This window comes from Terrapene carolina, unplaced genomic scaffold (assembly GCF_002925995.2).
Source record: "Terrapene carolina triunguis isolate 2854851 unplaced genomic scaffold, T_m_triunguis-2.0 Scaffold58, whole genome shotgun sequence".
NCBI lineage: Eukaryota > Metazoa > Chordata > Testudines > Emydidae > Terrapene > Terrapene triunguis.
Window position 1 is genome coordinate 4,550,143 of NW_020664409.1, and position 25,742 is coordinate 4,575,884.

Below are 25,742 nucleotides of genomic sequence, written 5' to 3' on the forward strand. Positions count from 1 at the left end.
GTAATTAATATAGTTATGCCAGAACATTCCCTAGCGTGGATGCAGATATACCTATATAAAGGTGCTTTATATCAGCATAACTTATTTATTCCCCTTCCTATACAGGAATAAACTATGCTGGTGTAACCTCTTTTATACTGGCATATAACTGCATCAATACTAGAAGGATTGTACTGCTTTATCTATACCTGTAGAGTTAAAATAGTATGGCTTTTGTATGTAGACAAGGCCTAAGAGCGGCCGGCTGGAAGGTAGAGAGTGAAATGCCTTTGGGAGGGTACTGACCATCCAGAGTTGCAGGGCTGTATTGAATCCCAAGCTGATGAGTTTTCTATTCCTTTTCTGCTGATGTTAATGTATTTTGTTTTCTTGTTGTAAATGTTAAGCCTCATTTGCCAATCCCGGTAAACCAGGACTAATCCCAGTGAAATCAATGGAGTTACACTGGCATAAAATCAGCATTAGAGGGGAATCAGGATCTCTGAGGAAGAGACCTTGCTGACTGCCCTTGTATTTGTGCGTGTGTGTTGGTTGGTTGCGCTGAATAATTCTACCAGTTTATGGGTGGGGAGCTCCTACAAGCAAGGTTGCACATGATACCTGGAGACAGAATTAATGAACCAGTACCGCAGTGGCACTCACTAAAACTGTAGTCACATAATTAATCAATCCTTGGGTGCAAAATGTCAGTTGATAAAATTGTCAAAAGCACCTGTCCAATAGAAAGCCACTGGGTCTCAGTTGCTTTTGAAAATTTTACCCAGTATCTTTATCTTAAGATAGGAGGGATAGAACATGATTTTGGATCACTTGATGATTGCCCTGTTCTATTCATTCCCTTTGAAGCATCTGGCATTGGCCACTGCCATAAGACAGGATACTGGGCTAGATGAACTATTGGTCTGACCCAGTATGGCTGTTCTTATGTTATGTTCTTTCCTGCTCCCCAAAAGTTTTTTAAAAACCTAATTATTGTCTTATGTGCCATATATATTGGGAAAAGCAGTTCTCTGTATCAAGTGCACCTTTTTTTGAGTGTTAGTGGAGTCTGGCACATCAGTTATTCCTATATCCCACCACAGACTCAATGTGGTGGTAGAAATCAGCAGCAAAGGGCTTACTGCCCTGACATTATATAAATAACACTGAGGTTGCAGAAAGAAGGTGGACTGTATTCACACTTCAGGCTGTTTCCACTTGTTTCTTTGTCCTACTATGTAGAGTGCAATGTCTGTCTCAAGCAGAGACAAGGTGATAGCGTCCACAAAGTGAGACAGAGAAATTTAAACTTGTTATTGCCGTTCTCAAGACAGACAAGACTATGGGCCTGAGAAATGTTACACCCACTCTTTGGCCCCTTTACATTGCCACTGTGATTTAAAGGGTCCATAGTTTAAATGGAAATCAGGATCTAAATTTTTTTTTAATGTGGAACTGTGTCAGCCCAGCATGTTACCACCAGGCTGTGTAGTCCAGTAGACAGGAAATAAAACTGGGAGCCCTGATTTCTATTCCTGACCCTACAGCTGACTAACTGTACAATTAAGGCTTGTCTACACAGGCATGTGTTAGCAGTTATACCAGTATAGCTAAACCAGGGGGTCGACCTAAGATACGCAACTTCAGCTACGTGAATAGCGTAGCTGAAGTGGCGTATTTTAGGTCGACTTACCTGGCTGTGAGGACGGCGGCAAGTCGACTGCTGCCGCGCCGCCGTCGACTCCACTACCGCCTCTTGCCGCGGTGGATTTCCGGAGTCGACGGTAGAGCCATCAGGGATCGATTTTATCACGTCTTCACTAGACGCGGTAAGTCGATCCCCGATAGACTGATTGCTACCCGCCGGATCGGCGGGTAGTGAAGACGTAGCCTTATTCTAGTACAAGAGTGGCTTTCTTCAGTTTAGCTTTAATCCCTTGCAAAGCAATGAAAACCAAACCAAAAAAAGCCTTTACTTATTCCAGAATAAGACTGTCCGTCCTGGGCATTATGTTGAGATAACTATAACAGTTTCAATTCACATCTTGGCTTATACTAATATAACTTTCCTTTGTGGACAAGCCCCCTTAGTCAAGTAACTCAACCAATCTGTACGTTATTTTTCCTCATCTATAAAATGGAGATAATAATGCCTGTCCAGCTTTGTAAAGTGTTTGTAGATCTCTGACTGAAAAGTAGTATAAAAGTGCTAAGTACCAGTATTAAAAAGAAAGTAAATATGGGAGGGAAATGGAGCTTGGACCCTTATTTATGGTGTATGTTGAAGGCCAGTCTGTATCACTGAGTTCTGGCAGTCGCTGATCAAGACCTCCAGCAAAACAGAGGAAACAAGGCTTGATATTCCTTCTGCATGTATAAGGGAGCAAAAAAAGTGCACAAATGTATTTTTCCCACTTGAGGTCAGGTCCTATGGAAAATATCCCGATTGCTGGCATCTGCAATGCCTGCTTTTCCACATCCATCATTTACACCATTTAAACAAAAAATAGAAAAACAAATTGAAACCATCTCTGACAAAACCAAAACTCCCTTATTGAAGATTATTCCCCTCCACAGCTACTATTCAATAACTTTCTGTCTTCACGGGCCAGGGCGAAGATTTATTGCAAAAATATATTTTTCTAATGGATTTTCTGTTTGTCAAATTAATCTTGCTCTCCATGTTCTGGATGTGCAGAATTGTGTTCAGTCTGACTTCATCTTTACCAACTGTAATGGTTTGAGGAATAAAAAGGGCATGTTAAGATCTCACCAATAGATCAGGAATCCATGGGGTAATCGATTTCAGACCTTGAGGGAGCCGCCTGTGTGGCCCTTCACAGTCACTTAGGCAGCAAATCGGTCTGCTGAGGGCAGACCCTTGAGCTGCTACATAAACAGTCAGTCTTTTCAGTGATAGATAAGGCACAGCCTGACAGTCATTTCCAAAGTAAATAAAACAACAGTGCTGTATGTAAAGCGCACAAAGGGCCCAGTTCTGCAGCTCATGCAAAGAGTCCTTGTCAGAGGCAGTGCTGGCCCATTGGGGGCCCTCAGCAGGAATATTTTGGGGCCCCCTTAAGCTGCTCGGAGCCCTAAGCAATTGTTAGGCTATGTCTACACTGCACACCTTACAATGGCACAGCTGTGCCTCTGCAGCCGCACCGGTGCGATGTGTGCTGTGTAGCCACTCTTTGTCGCTCTCCCGGCGACAAAATAAAACCACCTCCAATGAGGGGCGGTAGCTTCGTTGTCGGAAGCGCGGCTCCTGCCGACGAAGCGCTGTCCACACCGGCGCTGTTCGTCCTTAAAACTTTTGTCATTTAGGGGGGCGGTTGTTTTCACACCCCTGAGCAACGAAAGTTTTAACGACGAAAGTGCCAGTGTAGACATAGCCTTAGTCTGCTTACGCCTAGCATCTGCTCTGGTCTAGATGAAGGCAGTTTGCTCTTGGATAAATCACACTGGCACATATCCCGTTTTGCACTGATGTAATTTATCTGTATTAGGAGGTTATACCAGTGCAGATTTCCTTAGACATAGCCCCTCCTCCCATGAGTAGCACTTACCGGTGGGACTACTCACATGAGTAAAAGGTTTCATAATTAGGCAGTAAGGTAGAAGCATAAACTGATAAGACCAGCGGGGGGGGGGAGCGGAGTCAAAGGTTTTTCGATCTTGGGCTAGACCATCAACAGTGAGACTGCTTGGAGGCTAGACATTCTTCAATCTGGGCCCAGTCCTGACCCCCGGAAGTTGCAGGATTGAGACTTTAGTGATTTGGGTGACATACTATCCAGTTATTCTAGCTATTTTAGAGTTTGGTGCTATTTCCGTTGCTTAGTGCCATCTCCTGCTGGCAGGGCCGGCTCCAGGCACCAGCTTATCAAGCAGGTGCTTGGAGCGGCCACTTCGGAGGGGGCAGCACGTCCAGCTGTTCGGCGGCAATTCGGCGGACGGTCCCTCACTCCTGCTCGGAGCGAAGGACCTCCTGCCGAATTGCCGCCGCAGATCGCGATCGCGGCTTTTTTTGTTTTGTTTTTTTTTTGTTTGGCTGCTTGGGGCGGCCAAAACCCTGGAGCCGGCCCTGCCTGCTGGGAGTTCTTTTTGCAGAAAGAATATTGTTTTAAATAAATAACGAAGCAATCCAAACTGTAAGATGTGTTGGGTTCCAGGATCATCAAGCCTCATTGAAAGTCAGTGGGACTTAGGAACTTTTGAATATGTTTCCTTGTGCCACAGTTGCCCATGCCTTTGGCACGTCTACACTGGAAACTGCTATGTGCTCTACGTAGGCCCACCCTTGCAGATCACTCTGAATTTTCTGCTAGTGCAGAATGCGGCCATCTGCCTGTTAAGCAACAGGCCAATGTGAGCATTTGGCACTCACGCTTTTTGCCCTGCACTGGCTTCCAGTCTGCTGTGGGTGCTGCAATTCAAGGTGCTGGCATTTCTTACTTCTTACTTATGTGCCCTGCTGCAGCAGTTCTGTTTGACAGGAATGGTCTTGCTGCCTCTCCCAGAGGTTGACTTAATACGGATAAGCAGCAGGGCATTCTGTGTGACAGGCACTCCGCTCTGGTACTCTCTCCCTTATGGTCAGGCATAGCCCAAGTTTGGCAGCCATTCATCTGTTCCATATGGCTTTTTGTTCATTTTGCTTTTGCAACATATATGTGCACTCATTTGGGGGTATTTGAGGGACCAGAACTAGGACCTATGTCAGCATTGTTTACAAATAACCTCCCCTTCGAATAGATACAGCTCACTGAAACATTCTTCTGCTCTTGTCTTCATGTGATTTTTAGATCGGGTTTCTCTCTCTTTTTTTATAAGAAATATTTTAAAGAGCCTTGTATATGCTTTCTCCTCTACCTATGAGAACATCGTTTATGGCCTCTTTCGTGCTTGTTAAGCAAATATACCATTTTGAATAAAAAGTGAGCTTATTTTGTTCTCTTTTATTTGCATATTTACTGGTTTCTTTGTCATTTGCAGGCAGCCATTCGAAAAGAGCTCAATGAATTTAAAAGCACTGAAATGGAGGTTCATGAATTAAGCAAGCATCTAACAAGGTTGGATGAGACTTTTCTGTTTTGTTTGTTTGTTTTGTTTGTTTTAAGATTAACAATTAATAGTGCTGATTTCCAAAACATATAGGCATCCTCTTTCCCAAACATGTACACACCAAATACATAGCCACACACAAACAGCATTCACAATCAACCCACCACTCAAGACATATGCCCAGAGGTGAAAGTAAGCCGGTATGCCCCGGTACGGTGTACTGGCAAGAGTCAGTGCGCTGTACCGGGGCGGCCTGGCTTCCCCAGGTGGCAATTAAAGGGCCTGGGGCTCCCAGCAGCAGCTGGAGCCCCAGGCCCTTTAAATTGCCACCAGAGCCCCGATGCTGGAGCCCTGGGGTAGCGGCAGCGGGGCTCTGGGGGTTATTTAAAGGGCCGGGTCTCCCCAGGGCTCCAGCAGCAGGGCTCCAGGGGCTATTTAAAGGGTCGGGGCGGTAGAAGCAGGGGAGTCCTGGGCCCTTTAAATAGCCCCCGGAGCCCTGGAGTAGCGGCGGGGCTCCGGCAGCTATTTAAAGGGCCCGGGGCTCCCGCTGCCTCTATGGCCCCGGCCCTTTAAATAGCCCCCGGAGCCCCGGGGCGGTAGAGGCAGGGGAGCTCTGGGCCCTTTAAATAGCCCCCAGAACCCCGCTGCCGGAGCCCTGGGATAGCAGTGGCAGCCGGGGGCTCCGGCAGCGATTAAAAGGGCCCGGGACGGTAGCGGTGGCCAAGCCCTGGGCCCTTTAAACTGCTGCCGGAGCCCCCAGCTGCCGCTGCTACCCCAGCGGGGGATGGAGAGGGCACTTACAGGGCACTTACAAGGCGGGCTGGGGCTGGCTCTGACTCCCCACATCCCCACCCCTTCCACCCGAGGACCCGCCCCTTCCGGGGGCCAGAGCCGGCCCCAACGCAGCCCCGTACAGGTAAGTCCCTATTTCTACTTTCACCCCTGCATACGCCCATCAAGATTACAGGCTTGTATGCAGTTGTGTGTCATTTCTGTAACAATATTTAATCTCTTTTTTTATTTTGCTTGTTTAGCAGGCTGGTCATTTTGCATTTCACTTGTTCTGGTATCTAACATAAATGGTGGTTGTGGCTGGAAGGAAAAGGAAAACAGAAAGGTTATAACAGCATTTCCTGTTGCAGAGCTCATACATTGTAGGATGCTAATGCACTACAATGGGAACACAAATCATATAGAATGCTCAGGTTATTCTATTACTGTGTTTCAGTTCTTTCCATAGGCAATTTAGGAGGAAATATCAAACTCAGCGTTAAAACTGGCACCCGTTCATATCCTTGTAGGCAGTGCGGGCAGAAAAGCCCTGTACTGAATGAGCCAGGAGCCTGAACTAACACGCTCATCCATAACAATTCAGGGTTGAGGCACATTGGTGGATTGGGAAGATTGCCTTACCATTGTCCATGCTGCTTCTATTCTGTAATTTTCAGAGGTGTTAAGTCCCTGGAAGTCCAGCTGAAGTCAATGAGAGCTGCAGGTGCTCAGCACCTCTGAAAATCAGGCTCTCTGTGGTTAGTAAAGTCCTACACTAGATTCACTTACATTTATTTTTCATAGATTTTTTTTTTCAAATAACAATTGTAGGAATTCATTTCAAGAAAGAGAGGTCTCATACAAATCTCTTTTAGTTAGTACTTAGGAATGCCCTGGAAAAGCATAAGGCTGAATTAATTTTGCATCATGTGGATCTTTATTTACATTTACATACATTATAATTGTGTTAAAATTGTTGCATAGTTTATGCACACATTCATTTGCAGAAATGATCCACCAGCTAGCACCACGTTAACCGTCATATTTAAAGATGTGGAAAAAGGAGTCAAATAGTAACAAATAAGAATGTACGTGTGTGTTGTCTGGCTATGCCGAAAGAAGGAGAGGAGACATTTGACATGGGTTTAATCAGGCTACGACTTTATTATTAGATGTCTGAGACTACCTGGTAGATAACAGTGTACAGTCCAGGTAACCCCATGTTTATTCTGTAATTACCCGGGGAGCTTTTACCAGCTCCCCCTCTTTTTCCCTCCAGGTCCCTCCAGCAAATCCATGTCCGGGACCTTACCATCCACCCCCCACCCCCTCGTGGGAGGGTTAAGGTGGGCTATAATGGGAGGTTGGCTCCCTGCCGTACCAATCATAGGAGTCCCCAACCACTCCCTATTCGTTCCTTTAATGAACACCTCTTTTTAAGTCCTTTTCCAAGCCATTTATCCAGTCACTGTATACCTTTCCTATGGAGTACCTGCACTGGACATCCACCCTACACTTAAATAATGAGTTGTGACATATAGCCTACCGCCCATCACGCCATGCATGAATAGGCTCCTTCCTGAAACCCACTGTGGGGAAGGTGAAAAAAAACCCAACTGCACCCAAGCCAATATGGTGGTAAGGGAAATATTCCTTCCCAGTCCCCCTAAAAAAGGGGTGGCTAGCATAATGCCCACAGCAGGTGTTGACCAAACCTGGTATTTTACCACCTAAAAGGGAGGGAGGGTGGGTCCTGCTTCAGCCTTGGTCCGTGTAAAAAGGAAGGCTTCAGGTGCTGAGCTGCCCCTTTGAAACTCTGCCATTCCCAGGGGATGAGTCAGCAACCACGCTGACCCCTTTTTGCAGCAGTTTTCATCTCCCCCCTCCCCCCACCAGCCATAAAGCACTGTTCCCTTCATTCGGCGGGCCAGCCAGCCAAACACCCCCCGCTTAAAGGTGCAGGACAGTCATTTGCAAGAGACAAGCAGCTGTCTTTGAAGCATGAAATCTTAGGCCAGTTCCAGTTTAGTACTTGCACACAACGGTCCATAATCATCTCTGACCTACTCTTTTGACCTCTCAATGGATTTACACTAGAGTTGAGTTTGTCCTGCTAAATTCAGCCTCCAGATGTGAGATACCTGTAACTGGTTACGGTTCTAACTGGTGCTAAGCACTCTCAGCTTCCATTGAGTGCTCAACAACTCACAAGATCAGGCATTAAGTCTAGAAGCATGTGGCTTGATCTACACCTAAAACTTAGGTTCACCTAGGTACATCGCTCAGACTTGTGAAAAATTTCTAACCCCCAGTGTAGACACATCTAGATCAGAAGAAGGATTCTACTATCCAGCTACTGCTTCTTGAGGGGGTGGATTTACTACAGCGTGGGAAAACCCCTTCCATCGCTGTAGTAAGTGTTTACGCTACAGAACTACAATGGCACAGCGGCAGCGCACTGGAGTGCAGACATACCTGTGAAACTTAGCAATTTTAGTTTGCGGGGTGTCTGCGTGAGCCTTCTTTCAGTTTGGTTCATGTGGGTTTGCATCCAGAATTTTGCTTTATTTCCAAATCTTGAGGAGACCATTCATCTGAAATCTCTTGAATTTTGTCTGATTTCCATTTCAATCCATAAGCTGCTTCTGATTCATTCAAATCTGGCCCTGGGCTCACTGCAAGCTAAGCCCAGCATACTTGAAGCTGGAGAAAGGTTCATCTAAAGTTCAACAGGGTTGTTGGAGCTGTTTGTCTAACCAAAAAATATCCACATAAATGAAACACACTTACATGAAAGAGAGTAATTCTCTTAAACTCAGATAAGTCACCATTATAAAATCATTAACAGGGTAATGATCTATTTTTGTCATTAGGATAGTGACACATATGCTGGGTAAAGGATATGAGTGTTGCTCTTCTAGAGGGATGGATACTTTAGCTGATGATAGAGTTAAAGACCAACACTTAAAAAAAACAAACATACATGACTGGAAACAAAAGCCTCTGGATACATTGCAAAACAGTCCCTGCAGAGAAGCTGCACATTTAACTTCAAATGTCTCTTTAAACTTAAACGTTCATGAATAATAATTAAGGCTGTGAGTTTGTCGTGGATTTCGTGACTTTCTGGGACTTCTGCAGTGCCCGGTGCAGCTGGCCCAGGGGCTGCCTGAGCTGCTCAGGCAGCCCCTGTGCCAGCCGCACCAGCCGCTGCTGGGGCAGTCTTGGGCCACCGCGCCCCCAGCAGCAGCAGGAGTTTGGGTGTTCGAGGGGGCTCAGGGCTGGGGGTTGGGGCATAGGAGAGGGTGAAGGCTCTGGGCGGTACTTGCCTTGTGGGGGGGCTCCCCGGAAGTGGCGACATCCCTCAGCTCCTAGGCAGAGGTGTGGCCAGGCAGCTCTGCATGCTGCCACTGCCTGCAGACACCGCCCGCAGCTCCCACTGGCCACAGTTCCCAGCCAATGGGAGCTGCGGAGCCGGCACTCGGGGCAGAGGCAGTGTGCAGAGTGCCTGGCCACGCCTCCGCCTAGGAGTTGAGGGAGGAGGATGTCGCCTCTTCCGGGGAGGCACGAAGCCAGACAGGAAGCCTGCCAGCCCCGCCAACTTCCCCCCCCCCGAGCACCAGCAGGGGTCCTGGGCCACCCGACCCCAGCACCCGTGGCCCCCAGGATTTAGTCAGGGGTATATAGTACAAGTCATGGACAGGTCATGGGCTGTGAATTTTTGTTTACTACCCGTAACCTGTCCATGACTTACTAAAAATACCCATGACTAAAATATAGCCTTAATAATACTTTGAATTTATGTCAAGTCTATTAAGATCTGAGGGCTTGCCTGCAAATGAAAATTATTCTGGAGTAAGGTAGGCCGTGAATTTAAAGTGGAATAGCTATTTTGGAATAACTACGTGTCAACACTCTTATTCTGGAATAAGAGTGTCCACAATGAGGAGTTATTCTGGAATAGCTATTCTGGAATAATTGGTGTGTAAACAGGCCCTAAAGTTCTGATCCAAAAACACTCATTGACTTCAGTGGGCTTTGGATCAGGCCCTGAAAGCCTTACAACAACTTGGTGAGTTTGGTAAGTCTTAATGTTGCTAAACCCATTTTTTCAGATAGATAAATTGAGGAACAGGGAAGTTTAAATGACTTTTCCAAGGTCACATAGTGAGTCAGTAGCTGAGCTGAAAACAGAGCCCAGGAATCCTGGTGTCCAATGCCGTTGCCCTAAACCATTTAAATAATGCCACCTCTTTGGTGACATATAATATGTATGTGAGAACAAGCTTGTTGCAAAGTATTGAATTTTTCATTCATCCTGTCTCTTTTAGGTTTCATAGACCGTAGCAGTTCAATTCTACTTGACTACTATGCCATCTTTAAAACCTAACTAAAAAGAACCGTAAGTGCTGGTATTATTCACTTCCTGTTGCGTACAATGTAAATCTTCTGAACTGCCTTTTTAAAATAATTAAATTAAAGAGATAAATGAAAATAAAGGGGGGGAGAAGCAAAAATGGAAATTGTACTTACATGTGATGGGTACTGCTACATCATCAGACCTGCTGGCACAAGCTTCGATAATAGAAAATACCCCTGGTGGGAATCATACCAAGAGCTGGCATCTATGTTTATGACTTCCTGGCATGTGGATTCACCATATTTGTCCAAGCCCAACTGGTAATGCGTCCATTCTGTCTTCAGTCACCGCGCATCCTTGCAAGCATCTGTCGCCTGACTCCAAAGAAAGCTGAGGCACTTGGTGGTGTTCTGGGAATGACTGTGCTGGGTGAAGCCTCCAAGAGGCCTGCAGCCACGTTAAAGCACTTTTAGTCCAAACACTTCATTCAGTTTAGGAGCACCTTAGAAGGACAATGAGGGAGGAGAACTGCTCTCAGGACCTGCCCACTTTCCGAGTACAAAGAAATTCACTTTCCATGGAGGAGTTTGTGACTGGTTGATCATCACCATTTTGGTTCACAAGAACAAGAACAGCATTCCTTACTGAAGGGTGGTTTGGCTCAATCAACTTTTTGTTTTCCAAACCTAATTATGACTCCACAAACATTAAAAACAATAATATTGGTAAATAACAAGCGAAAGGCACTGCCTTGACCTTGTGTAGTCATTGGTACCTGTGCCTAGTGATCGTAAAGGCGTGTAGAGCACAATCAAATCAGAATAGCTGGGTTTTCCCTCCAGTTCACACAGGTGTAAGGCAGCAGTGACTCAGGTCCAAGGTCTGGATTCCAAGAAGGTATCCATGGGATATGTATTATTCTGTATGTCTGAAATTTTTAAAGGGCAGATTGGGCATGTACAGGCCTGCACTTCAATCATATTGAGAATAATCTTTTCTTGGTTCTGGTGTAGCAAAACGTGGGCCTCGTGTAACAAAAATATACTATTGTATTGTTATGGATGGCTCAGAATTGTCTGCAGTATTTAGAACCAAGGCAATAGGCAAAAACCCAGAGGCTTTTTTATACTGGCATGCTTTTATCTGTTAAAATGGCCACTTACAGCTCAGTACTACAAGGGGGTGATCACTCTAGCCCTGACCCAGCAAAGCAATTCAGTATGTGGTTAACTTTAATTAAACATGGGAGTAGTCACTTTGAAACCAATGAGATTATTCAGATGCTTAATTAAAGTCAAGCACGTGCTGAAGTGCTTTGCGGGATCAGGACCAGAGGGTTCAGCGCCTTGCAGCATCCAGCCCTGACACAATATAAACCTATCAAGCTGGAAACAAATGTCTGTGATTCCATCCCTTATGAGAAAATATACTGCTGCACTCTGTATAAATGGGCCAAAACGCTGAACTAACATTACTGTAAGTTGCAATGCTCTGGATCATGACTGTGGAATAATATCAAATGTTATTTTGCTTTTGAAAGTTTGTGCAGGGAGGCCTAGGTTTTCTATGACAACGGTAACCTTTGCAAGAGTTCACGTGCACACACAACCACTCACCCTTCCTCCTATTCTTCCCTGGAGTGCCCTGGTAATACAATACCCACCCCCTCCACCGATTTCAGATTAGCATCAGATTGAGGTTGCTTTAACAGGTGTATATTATGTGTCCAGTTATGTGCAGCACACGCTCAGCTCCTCTTGGACCTGTTTCTCATCCCACTTGCCCTGGTGTAAATCAGCAGCAACCCCATCTAACTCAGTGAAGTTACATTAGTATAAAGCCCACGTAAATTACATCAGAATAATGCCTATTGATTTCATTAAGGAACTGAGGCTGGTCAGAACCTGCCAGGATTGGGCTGTATCTGAGAAGAGTGGAAGCGTTTCAGTCTCATCTGAGATCACCCATGTGACTTATGAGTGAGCATTTGGGGAATATTGAATGTCTGTTACAGGGTGGAGGGCATTCAAAAGAAAGCAAAGAGCACCTCAGCCATTCCCACAGGAGCCAAAGTACTGACTGTTGCCCTTTTGCCTCATTTCTATTTGAGGTAATAGGTCTTTGAAGTTATTACCTAGCACTAGTTAGTGGTTTCACAACAGCCTAAAAATAAAGATGATTCCTGCATCCTCATCACACGCACAGGATATACTTACCTGGACTTGTCAAAAGAAAATAATAATCCCCATACACTCTGGGAGAAGATGATTTATCTTAGACAGAGGAAGCCCTGCCTTCTGTATAAATATGATCTGCCAGTGACGAGTTCTAACTGACTTGATTGCAGGACACTGCAGATTAAAGTTAGTGGGGAAGCACAATGCAGATCCTCAGACAAGAGTTCACCAGCAGTGAGAACCTGATGTTCAACGTTATCAGCACAGTGCAGGAACAGCAGAGCAGCTATCCGCCTAGCACATATTGCTGCAGGGTTTTTTCCCTGAAACCACAGGTGTGCATATTATTAAATTCACTCTCACACATGGCTTGAAAGAAGAAAACAAAGGTCTTGGCATTTGTATGTGCACATTGCATTATGAAATGGCCTGGTAACATGGCTGCTTCAAACAGCTGCAAGCCCCGGGATTCAGAATGTGACCTCCCACGGCTGCCCACATGTCCTGGCATCTCTGCCTGGTTGTCTGAGGTTAAGTCAGATGGGAGGGCTGAGGAAGCAGTAGCGACAGAAATCAGAGTATTCAGAACTTGTGTGTTGGTGGGAGGCACTAAGGAATGGAACGGGTGGATTTGGGTTTCTTGTTAAACAGGAGGAATGAGAGGCTGAGATAAGGGGATAGGCATCAAGCTGTTGCTATCACTGCAGACTTCTCAGGCAACACTAAGCCGCTGGTGGAGGAGCGCACACAGGAAATGCCACTGTAGCAATACAACCTGTCCCTTGTGTGTCAGGGCCATGTCGCAACCCCCGGTACACCTGCAGGTCAGGCAGCCGGACTGAACTGGCCCTGCTCAGTGGTTTTCTAGTTTACCCAGAGCGAGGTCTCTACTGTATGGTCACAATATTGCACGCTACCCTGTGGCTGGAGATAAGGAATAAAGCCAGATCCCACTGAACTCCCAGGAAGTTTTTTTCAGGATTTGCTCGGCACTGAGACAAGATGTGGAAGGCGCTTGAGGTATTCTTCCATTTGCCTGACATTCTAGCAGAAGACATTGCAGTTCCGCTCTGATCTGAAACAGTGGAACTGCCATATTTCTCATGAGCTGCAGCTACAGCACATTGCGGGGGAATCCAGGTGAAATGCCCAGCGTAGCAGCATCAGTCCATGCTACACAGCTGGCATTTCTTCTCCCCCAAGCCTAAGGATGTTTGGGTGTTTAGCAGGAGTTATGCCCTGACAAGGCATCTTCCTGAAAGGTGACTTGTTGGTGACTGAACACTGCATTGTGCCCTCAGTTTACTTACATCACTCCGATTGACATTCATGGAAGTTTAAGAGAAAAATGAGGACAGACTATTTTTTTTTTAAATCTATTTTCTGCAGAAGTGCAAATGCTTTTCCCATCAAATACTCTGCTAAAGCCATGTCCACTGAGTTACTGTACTTGGGATTCCATCTGAAACAAGGAGTGAGCTTTTCTTAAAAAAAAATTGGCCAAGCTAATAATAAAGCAGATAATTTTTCTACTGAACGCTCAGTTATCAGCAATGAGTTTCATTTGTATTAGAAGGATTTATAATCATAATAGCACACAATTCACTTTAACCGGCTTAAAGAAACAAAACTAGGTTGATGAGAGCAAAATTTTCATCTACTCATCATTGATTGCTAAAAACTATGTGGAGGAAAAAATGCCAATGGTGAAAAAGAAAATATATTGGTAATAATCTAATGAATCAATGTTAATACTTACAAGGTGTAATGCAACATCTGCTCTAGAACTTATGGAAATATTAGTGGAAAATTGAAGGGGAAAAAACAAGGAGTTGTGGTAAAAATAATCATAAAACTTCTAATTAAATGTTTTGCTTAGTTTGAGAAAGTGACACAAACTACTGAGAAGTGATGGTGACGTCTATTCCTCCACCTCCAGGCCGGAAATCGTGTAAAATAGAGCTGAGTGAACTATTCATAGTGAACAATGTACTGTGCATTATCCATTTCAGATCGGAGTAGGTTTCAGGGTATATATAAACTCTTTGGGGCAGGGCCTGTTGTGCATCTGGTGCCTAGGACACGCTACCAGGAAAAATAGTGAATAATAATAATAAGCTTCTATTTTTACTAATTTATTTATTTGTAGTTGTTCAATGAACCCTTGAGAGGTTGCAACCTCAGAGTTACATGCAAGCACTTCACTTTGTCATTGACTATTCTCTCTTCATCAGGTGTGATTGGTCACCTGAATAACATGTTACTGCTTCTGCATGCCGACTGGACAGCTGAAACTTTATAAACCGGAGGAGAGCACTTCCAAAAATGACCAGCAAATACTTACATTCACACACACATACCCAGGTTCACATGCAAATAGGGTTATGACACGCAGAACATCCATCCCCCAATGTTCCTTCAAATAAACCCACTTTGTACAAATATCCATGGAAGAAAAGGATGAAAACTTGGCCAACAGAAATGGTTACAAATGATCTTTCCCACTGCTCACCCAGCTCTAATTTAGTATCACTTCTATAAAAACAAAGTATGTGAAGGGTACATTAACTGCTTTTCCATGCGTCTCACATACTCCAGAACCAGTTGCATTTTCCAGCTGATATCCAAGTGTATGTACATAGTTTGTCTTTGTATAGGAGTGAATGTGGTGACTGTCAATCATGTGCTCTTCCAGTATTGTAATTTAACAGATTATGACTGTATGAAAACCATGTAAATAACTAGAAGAAAAAGTAAACTGGATCTCTATGTCCTAGATTTTGTACATACTGAAACTGCATGGTATTTAAATTATTGTTTGTCTCTGATGTATGCAGTTTCTTTAAAAAAAATCATTTTAAAAAAACCTTTCCTGGTCTTGTGTATTTTATTCACCTCCTGTTATATTCTTTGCCAGATACTGCAAAAAAAAAAAATGTACTTTAAGTTACCAGCCCTGCTATGTGAGGTGTTGAGTGCTTACAACCCCAGTGTTAGGCCTGTAAGGGAAAAATGATTGTAATCAGGATGACAGATCCTCAGAGGGTGTAAATTGGCATGGCCCTACTGACTTCAGTGGAGCTATGCCAGTTTACAACAGCTGAGGATCTAGTCCACCATCTCTGGGAAGGCTCAGCAAAGAAAACTGAAGGAGATTGGCTGTTCACTCTGCAGCTACAATTGTCCCAAACACCAAGCTAGTAAACATTGGTCTTCACTGCAGAAAAATCCCTCTCAGCATGTTTTTTGCTTTCCTTCGAGTGCCCTTTACAGGAGTCACATCTGTAGTGGTCTCCCCGTTCTGGAAATCTCACAGGCACAGAAGTTTTGTGGATAGTGTTAGAGCAGATTTTGATCAGACAAGCGCAATCAGCAACAAAGGCCCATTACAATTTAGCAAAAGCCACAGGAAGAGAAATACTCATTCAGGCTCTTGCAAACAAAGGGCTTCTGCTCCTCTTTTTTCTTTTCTCCAAGTGCCTTTATTCTTTATAAAGGTTGCCAGCTTAACAGCACTGCAGAGTGAAATTTCCTATCCCTGAAGGGAGAACAGCTTGAGGTGCTGAAGTACAAGCTTCCCCACACTCCACTATTAATATTCTTCTCTACACAGACAGATGTGACGGTAACACCCCCACCATGCCCATGCGGTCCAGGGTAATTTGTGATGTGAACTAGTGTCCCCAGAGAGCTGGGCTAAAACCATCAAGGATAAAATCCACAAAGGTATTTAGGAGCTAAACCACCACTTTGTGCCCCTGAGATTCTTAAAGCCCCTGTTCAGTTGCTGCCTAACCCTCTAGGCACCTAAATGTCTGCTAGTAAAATCCCTTAGTTGCCTCAGTTTCCGCCAGTGAGCATACACAAAACTGCCTAAATCCTGATGACACCAAGCTTCTTGGTACTGTAGCAGGATGCCTAAGACCTGGTTGGATTCTCAGACTAGGTGTTTCCCTGCCAATCTTGCCTGCAGAGCCTGATCCAGTAGGCATTCTCTGAGCATGCCTCACCAGCACAAAAGAGAACAAGGGTGACCAGATGAGGAATTTTGGGGGCAGGCTGCCTGGCACGTGTACTACAATACCCAATAGCTCAGTAGCTGGGACACTCACCTGGGATGTGGAACACCTGTTTTCAAATCCCCATGCTGCTGGATTTGGAGCAGGGACTTGAAACTGTGTCCCCCGGGTGCATGCCTTTAACGCCCAGCCTATTGGATATTCTCGGGTGAGGCTCTTTCAGCCTCTCCTGTTGGAGTTGTTGCTGGCTTTTGTGAATCCCATTTTTAGGCACCTAATTCAAGACTGTGAATTCCACTTGGCAGCAGGACACCTGCCACTCATGCAATGAATAACTCCCTAGGACAAATTAAACAAGGCAGCTGTAGGTAGTCTAGCTGGCTCTAATAAACTACAATCCCCTCAGAAGCTGTTGGGAATAGTAGGGGGCTGGGTGGAGAGGTCTCACATGTGGAAGGGTGTGTTTGCTGCTGCTTTCTTTCTGAGGCTGGCTTAGAGAAAGTTTGTAGTGTGGAGAGTGACAAGTAGCAGAGGAAGGCTAGACCGGAGCCTGAGAGCAGAGTATGGGAGAGAATGACAGCTCATTGGAAATGAAGGTACTGTAGTGGGCATAAGCTGGGCTTGTCTCCCTTTAGAGACTTGTAATTTGAGTTCCTGAAGGGGAAAAAAGTCTTTGATTGCACTTTGTGAAACCCAGAATCTGTGTCTGAAGAACTGCCGTGTTCTGTCGCCTCCCCTCCTTCATGTCTGTGGTAGTCAGGTCTACCAGGCAATAACCTGTCCTGGTGACAGTGCCTTTGTGGATTTTAGTCCCGATGTGCTTCACATTGGTCTCTGAATAACTCTCAGATGGCAATAGCATTTGCTCTCTAAAAAGCCAGGTGGCTTTGGATTGCTCAGGTAGAACAGGGAGTTCTAGGTATTTTACCAGTCCCAGTTGTGCTCTGCCTCCTCTCTATTGCTGATGGGTTCTATAGCAGACCAAACATGGTAATTCTGCCAGCGTTTTCAAATGCTTACGTTTTTAGCAATCCCTTTTTATAAGGAAAATGGGGGAGGGGAATCCATTTACTTTGACTAAACAGCAACAAGATACTATGTGTTTTAACTACAGACCCATGAGTTACCACCATTACTGAGTTACAGCTCGGCAAGGCTGCCTGCATTTCAAGCTTGGTTTATACACAACCCATCAAGTATGGGGCTAGATTTTCTACTTTTAAATAAACATTTGCTCTCTTCTATTAGTTGCTTTCTGTCTCTTCCTTCCCACCACTCTACTCCTCCCCCCACACTCACACACACTTCTCAGCATCTCATATTGCCTCAGCCTCATTGGCCAACTTCCACATTCATCTGTGCAGCTGTACTGCCTACCTTAGTTATTAAGTACAGTAAGCAAGAGAAAAGCCTATTCAAAACTTCCAGTGATTAAAAAATTAGGAGGAACATCTGGATTTGCCATTAGTTCAGAACAGATGAGCCCGGCTGCTACAGGTGTCTGATTATACTCAGTTGCTGTAGACTGACTGCTCTCTGACAGACTAATGTAACCTTCCTGAATCAGCTGCTTCTTTCAAACTTTAAAAGCTAAAGTAGTGCTCCAGACTGGACTAATGAAGGAGAGGCCTGTGCTTTCATTAAGGTTAGTTTATTACCAGCACATGGATTATAATCTTGCTCAGTCTGGAGGAAGAGGGTTCTCCTAATCTCCATTGAAAGGTACACTCTGGTGGCCAGTTTGGGAACAGCATTAGTGTCATGTGCAGAAGCAGCAATTTTAGACCAGCTTTGTTTAATGCTTGATTAGTCTAAGTGCCATAAAATCTGTACAATTAATTGCATTGTCTTGATATTTGGCATGCCTCATGCGGATGGTGGTGAGAGTTAGTAAACCAAATTTAGGACCATTTGACAAAGGGATTCCCAAGATCCAGCCCCCTGTAAAAGTCTTTCTTACGGTTTATGGATTCTTCTAACTTCTCTCTGTGCAGATAGGAATGGAAACAAGGCTGTGATTGCTGCTCCAGGGACTCAGTCACTCAAGTGTTATCCCTAGAGAGGGCCTGGCACCCTCAAGCCTTCTGGGGACCAAAATTCAGAACAATCTTAGCCCAAGAGTCTGGCTCTCAACTTAGGTGCATGCCTAAAACTTCTAAGACTAGGGTGACCAGGTGTCCTGACTTTTTCTTAAAAACGGGCAAATTGTCCCATATTTTCTAATCCACTGCCCCCATCAGTACTGGTAAATCCTGCTGCTGGCCGGATCCCTGCTCACCAGCCACCCGCCCACCATCATTGAGTGGTGGGGGGGAGGGGCAGTGGAGTGGAGTGGTGGTGTGGGAAGGGTGGCTCAGCTCGGCGGGGAGGTGGAGATTAGGGAAGGGATGGGATACTAAGGTTGGGGGGGACATGCAGGTGGGAGGGATTGGCATGGCCTGTCAGCCTCATTCTCTCCTCCCATGTGTGTACCAGGATGTGGGTGAGGCATGGCCGTGCCCCTTTGGTAGGTATCTAAGATGCTGCTGTCTCTTGGGAGCTGGGATGTGGGGGGGCCTTGTCTTTCCAGGTGGATTACAGCCCCTCTCCATGTCCCCGCATGTGAGCCCCTCTGGGTGGGCAGCTGAGAACAGGCACACTCGGAGCATGCTTCAAGAGAACACATTGCTGACACTGCTGTGAGGCTTGATGGTATCACAGGCTTTCAAGTACTCATTGGAGACATGAGGGCACCCACTGAGATTACTGAAGTAGTTCACCTGTCTCAGCTATATTGTTTCAGGCTGTATTCATCTCCATAGGGTGTTCTCCTTCACATGACATGCGTCTGACGAAGTGGGTATTCACCCACAAAAGCTTATGCTCCAATACTTCTGTTAGTCTATAAGGTGCCACAGGACTCTTTGTCGCTTTTTACAGATCCAGACTAACACAGCTACCCCTCTGATACTTGACTCCTTCACATGAGATTCTCACACTGAGTGATAATGGAATGGGCCACTTCATACCTCTCAGAGCCTCCAGTGCTGTGGATCTGGATATAGCAAATCCATTGGTGATGATTAACTTCATTAAAGATATGGAGATATACCTATCTCCTAGACTGGAAGGGACCCTGAAGAGTCATTGAGTCCAGCCCCTTGCCTTCACTAGCAGGACCAAGTACTGATTTAGCCAGATTGCTAAGTGACCCCCTCAAGGATTGAACTCACAACCCTGGGTTTAGCAGGCCAGGCACCAACTTCTGCCTTAGCTGAGGTTAAGACTTGCTTTCTGTTAAGGCTCAGCTAAGTACTGCATGGTTACTCAGATTCCCTTGATACTCAGGGTGCCTCTGGGGGACACATGGTAGGGTTAGTGATCCAAATTGGGGGACAGTTGAGTGTGACACTTGAGATGCAGCTTTTTCTTAAAGTTCAGATTCTAACCACTTTTCATGCACACCTGGTTTCTAAAGTGCTTATGGGACAGGAAGGGAGGGGTGAGCTGGAAATGGGGAGAGGGGTACTATATGTTGCAGAGGACGTGGGAGAGAAAAACCAGTCTTCTCTCACATGATGGATAACTTTAAGCATGTAATAGTGTCAAGTTTTGGGTCATAGATCATGTCTGGGATTTTTCTCACCTATGCACTTCAAGGCATAATCATCCCCACTCGATGTTAACAAAATTTTACAAGTTTTGCGAATACCTGGAGGATGAAGGTGTGATCACTAGCAGCCACTATGGATTTACTAAGAACAAATCATGCCAAACCAGCTTGATTAACCAACCGCAAACAAAGAGAAACTAATGGAATGATGTTAGATTGGAGGGAGGTCTCAAGTGGGGTTCCACAGGGATCTGTTCTGGGTCTGGTGTTATTTTACATCTTTATTAATAATCTGGATGTAGGAATAGAAAGTGTACTGATCAAATTTGCAGGTGACATAAAGCTAGAGAGGGTTGCAGACACTTTGGAAGATAGAACTAAAATTCAAAGGGATCTTGATAAAGTATAGAACTGGACTATAGATAACCAAATGTAATTCAAGCAAGACAAATGTAAGGTGCTACACTTAGGGAAGAAAAACCAAATTCACTAATACAGAAAAGGGGATAACTGGCTTGGCAGCAGCACTCCTGAGAAGGATCTCAAAGCTGTGGTGGATCACAACCTCACATGAGTCAACAATGCCATGCTGTTGCAGAAAATGCAAATGCAGTTTTGGGTTGCATTAACAGAGTCATAGCATGCAAGTCACAAGCAGGGGTGTATTTTGGGGGTTGCTGGGGGGCATTGTCCCATCCCAAACAGAAGTGATGTGGGGGGGCACATGCCACACACACCCCGCCAATTTTTGCAAGTGCCGAGCTGACCTGCAGGGCTTGTGCTGCTTGGCCTGTGGCAGGGAGGGTGGGCTGTCCTTCCCACACTGCGCCTCCCCCACCCACCAGGCCAGGCAAAGGGAGCAGGACAGGGCAGCTGCTCTGGGTTGCTGCCCCAGCACCAGGATGCTACCTCGTGGGTCCTAGTGCCGCCTGTTTCCTGTACAACAGTGAGTGCCCATGGGGAGGGAGAGGAGTAGGAGGGGAGTGGTAGGGTGAAGAGACAGTGGGAAAGGGGGTGGTAAGGCAGGGGGAAGAGAAGGGGATGGGGAGTAGGAGGAAAGGGGAATGGGTAAGAGAAGGGAATGTGGGAATGGGGGCAGGAGAGTGAGAGCCCGACATGGCGTCCCCTTGCAGCAGCCGCAGCAGCACAGGGAGGCACCAGAGCAGCCACATCACTGCATCAGCCGATGCCAGAATGGCCACAGCTCCCGTCCTCAGGGTCACCACAGCAGCAGCTGGGGCTCCCCCATTGAGCTGTCCCATCCCATCCCCCCAGCACCAGTCCAGTAGCCCAGGTCATAGGCGCCGATTTCCTCAGTTCCCGGGGTGGTGCTCGACCCCTGCTCCACCCCAGACCCCGCCCCCAAATACAGCAGTCAGACTACACCTATGGTCATGGGAGTTGATACCACTCTCCTCGGCGGTGCTGGTTTGGCCTCAGCTGGAGTAGTGTCCCCAATTTTGGTCACCGCTGTATAGAAAGGATGTAGAGAAATTGGAAAGGATCCAGAGGTGAGTGACAAAGATGATCAAAGGGATGGAATGCAGCCATACGAGCAAAGGCTGAAGGAACTGGGTATGTTTAGTTTGGAAAAGAGGGGATTAAGGGGGTCATGATCACTGTCTTCAAATACTTGAAAGGCTTGGAGAAAAATTGTTCTCTCTAGCCACAGAAGGCAGGACAAGAGGCAGTGGGTTCAAGCCGCAGCATAGCAGATTTAGATTAAATCTCAGGGAAAATTTCTTAACTGTAAGAACTGGTGGCGGATTAACCATTGGGCCAACGGGACCTGTGCACCGGGGCCCCGGCCAGCTAGGGGGCCCTGGAAAAAAATCTGTGGCCTGGCAGCAGAAGCGCAGAGCCCTGGCTGCCGGGCAGATGGCTAAGGAAAGCATCTGCGTCTGCAACCCCCGCCCCCAACCCCGTCCCTGGCAGAAGCCACGGGCCCAGAAAAGCACCCACGTGCCCCCCCCTTTCACCCCCCTGACCCCATTCTCGGCAGAAGCCATGGGACGGGGGGGAACCCCCAGCAGAAGTGCGGGGAATGGCGGGGAAGCCCCAGCACTGGACCCCCGCTGGAGCCCTGGAACTAGAGGAGCTCTCACTCCCCATCCCCGGGGCTGTGGTGCGGGGACAGAGCTTCTCCGGTCTTGGGGCCAAAATGGGGGGGGAGCAGAAAGAAGCAAAAGGGGTTGCGGTGCCACAGTGTGGGGATGAAATGGGGGAGACCCTGGGTGGAATGGGGCGGGGTCTGGGGAAGAGGCAGAAAGGGGTGGGGCTGTGGGCGGGGCCGCAGATGGAAGCGGTGGGGAGGGACTGTAGGTGGAAGGGGTGGGGAGGGGCCCCCATTTGCTCTGGCTCAGGGCCCCAGGAAACCCTTAATCCGCCTCTGGTAAGAACAGTAGGACAATGGAACAAACCACCGAAGGAAGTCGTGGAATGTCCTGCACAGGAGGTTTTCACAGAAGAGACTGAACAGCCATGGGCGGCAGGTATCACAGACCAGGGCAGGCTGAGGCCGGCAGGGTGCCCGGGGCTCAACTCCAGCCCGCAGCCCTGAGTTTGGGCCTGCTGGTGGCCAGGGGCAGCCCGGCACAGCACTGGGGCCAGTGGGGGGGTGCCAGTGGCTTGGGCCAGCGCTTGGGGGGGGGCAGTGGTTGGAGCAGGCGGGGCTCCTCCAGCCAGGGCCGGCTCCAGGCACCAGCTCAGCAAGCAGGTGCTTGGGGCGGCACGTCGGGCTCTTCGGCGGCAATTCAGCGACGGGTCCCTCGGACCTGCCACCGAAGAAGAAAAGCGGCGCGGTGGAGCTGCCGCCGAAGTGCCGCCGATCGCAATTGCTGTTTGTTTGTTTTCCCGCCACTTGGGGTGGCAAAAACCTTGGAGCCGGCCCTGCCTCCAGCTGCGGGAGGTTGCTCGAAGCTCTGGCAGGCCGTGGGGGGTGGCTCAGGTGGTGGGAACGGGCTAGCCTCCCTGAAAGGGAGGGGGGGGTTCACCTACCTCCCATGTGACTAGCCATCTGTTTTTAGAGGTTTAGACAAAACAAATCCTGCATCTTGGTAGGACATTCAACCAGATGGCCTTGCGGTCCCTTCTAAGCCTATGATTTTATTATATATCATGAAGTTCAGCAAAACTGAGATCCAAGAATTAAAGAGTTAAGATTATGTGGGCATGTACTGTAACTCTGCATCCCTGGAGCCAGCAATAGCCCCTGGCAATTATCAGCTTGCGGGTCCAGCTGTATTCACAGTATTAGGTGTAGCTGTATTGAGTGATAGAGGAATTGGTTGGAGCAGCTTGGACGAGCTGTGACTGTGATATAAGGTGATCTGGGGGGTCTGTGTGAATCCTTCTCCTTGATCCCCAGGTGTGCTAGCAAAGGAAAGAGGTGCATGTGTACCCTGAGAGATCAGTATGCCTCATTTCAGCACTGTGTTGTGTAGGCTGTCAGTAGAGGGGGGGGTCTTCCTGCCCTGGGGCTAGTCAGTGGTTAGATGGGAGACAAGTCTGGTCTGTGAGTTAAATGAAGGGTAAGTGGAAACTACAGCATTGGATGGCACTGTGTGCTTTAAGGGGAGGGGGCTGTAAAATTTAGCAGATGCGGTGTTCTTTCTGTCAAGCAGGCTACGTGTTGGCGTTTCGGGCAGGTGTAGATAGCTCCTGTTTAGTACAGAGTGAGTATGTGTTATAGGTGTATTGGGGCATTGCTCAATGAGGGGACTATCTCGCTATCCCTGGGCCACTAAGAGGCACACCAAGTGTCAAGGCAGTGCAAGTAGCAATGTGGATTTTAGAAGTACTTACAGTCAAGCTTTAATCAGAAAGTTCACCTTAATCTTAAATGTAGCACAGCCCACTATAATTATCTGCAACATGGATTGCAATCTTGCTGTGTCTTGAGGGTGTTCTACTTCTGCATTGAAAGGTACACGCTGGTGGCCAGTTTGGGAACAGCATTATCAGCTTGTGTAGAGCAGCAGCTACCTTGAGGCTTTTTCTAACTCTCCCTTCATAGACGTAAGGGCTGAGGGACCGCCTAGCTTTGTCTTCCCGTTTGACAGAGGTAAGAAGGGGAAAGCAGAGGAAAAGGTTCTGTTTGGAGTTGTTCTTTTTTTAATATAAACACTGTAGGTTTAAGTGTAACCAACAAAGCTAACACTTGCATAGTTTCACCTGTAAATACTACATTGCAAAATGTTTTGTTAGCAGGGCATAAAGCCTAATGTGGGTATTACTATAACACTTGTTTCTCATAGGGGGAAATGAGGCATGGAGTAGGGGCTAGATTTACAAAGGGACTTAGGTGCCTGAAGTCCAATGTTTAGGCACCATTGACCAAACGACTGCTCAGCTGCTGCCTAACCATCTAAGCTCCTAAATCCCCACAGGCATTAACATTTTGGTACATGCCTAGTGGGCATGTACCAAACTGTGGGGCAGTATCAAGACTTAGGCAGTTAATGAGCTGCTCAGAACTCTTCTAATGCCAAATGTTCCCAGCTTTCCCCCTTACTTTGGGGTATGCTCGTTTATTAGATTTACTCTTCTGGGTAGGAGAGGTTTCTGTAATTCTATCAATGTACTGCTTGTGTCACTTGTGTTCTCATATGGAGCTCTACTTCTCCCTGCTGCAAGTTCCCTCCCAATGGAGCTATCCTGCAGGGCCTAGGTTCCCCAAGGCTGGGTTCTTCCAGCCCCAGAATCAGATGAACATACATACACATTAAGAGAGCATGTCTGAGAGGACCGGGTCAATCAGCACTTCCAAACTGACCCCTTATATGTCCTTGGACTCAGCAGACTGGGTCAAACAGCACTTCCAAGCTGCCACCCTTATATGTCCCAGGTTCAGCACATCCCTGTCCCCACTTTCACGTTACAATTGTTTTGGTAGTTACCCACTTGATGAGCAAACCCCACAGGATTTTTGGGTGCTGCAGCGATCTTTTAGCTGCGATACAAGGAGCGTTGCTGCAGAGCGAATGAAGAAATTAAAAAAAAAAAAAACCATGAGGGGGGGAGAGAGAGAGAAAAGCAACCAGCTTAATTATTAACGTTATTTATTGCCAGGTAATAACCATAGGGAAGCCAAACAAACAAAACAGTTATAATATTAAATCTAACAAACTTGATTATAAAAGTCAGGTTTAGAAAACTAAAACTGCGCACACAAGTCAGGGTCAGAAGGCTACACATAGAGTGATAGCGATAGAGAGAGCTGTGTCCTCACCACTCCGTGAAGCTTGAATCGATCGGGCGTCCCAGGTGATGGTGGTAGCTGAGGGTCTGGAGTGCTGAAGACAGGCAGAGCCCCCAGCACGATCAGTCAGGAGAAGCTGACATCCCAATGGAACTGATGCAGAGTTTGGATCCAGGCATCAGAACACTTGAGCATGGGTCGGGGTTTTTGTAGAGCAACAACAATGGTTCAAGGGAGAACACTAAATTTCTTTATGTGTAAACAAGGGACTATACCAAAGTTGTTTTGTTCAGGCTAGACAATGGGAGTTGGGTAGTGTTCCTTTGTGTAAGCGGGGGAATGGTCCCGCTATTGTGGGGAACTTTCCTGGCTTCTGCACTACCCTGGTGAAGTGGGCTAGTGAAAGGATCTGAGTACTCGCTCCCACTTCCTTTACCCAGAGGCCTCCCTGCCCTTGAGGACTCCCCTTCCACTCTCCTGTCCGGCAGAGTCCTCGTAAACCCCGACAAGGCTGGGCCCAGGATTCCTGGGGGTCTCGACCCCCAACCCTGCTGTGGTCACCCAGGACAGGGTTTGG

The 25,742-nt window shown here is 46.8% G+C and overlaps 1 protein-coding gene across 2 annotated transcripts in view; it reads left to right on the forward strand.

Annotated features, from left to right (window-relative positions):
* Nucleotides 1–11,373, forward strand: part of PHACTR1 (phosphatase and actin regulator 1) — a 410,748-nt gene extending 399,375 nt beyond the window's left edge. For both annotated transcript variants that reach the window (XM_026660202.2, XM_024202986.3), the window contains 2 exons: nt 4,978–5,054; nt 10,149–11,373. In XM_026660202.2, the coding sequence (XP_026515987.1) occupies nt 4,978–5,054; nt 10,149–10,164 (93 nt within the window). In that variant the 3' untranslated portion in view covers nt 10,165–11,373. The remainder of the gene's footprint in view (nt 1–4,977; nt 5,055–10,148) is intronic.
* The last annotated feature ends 14,369 nt before the right edge of the window (nt 11,374–25,742 follow it).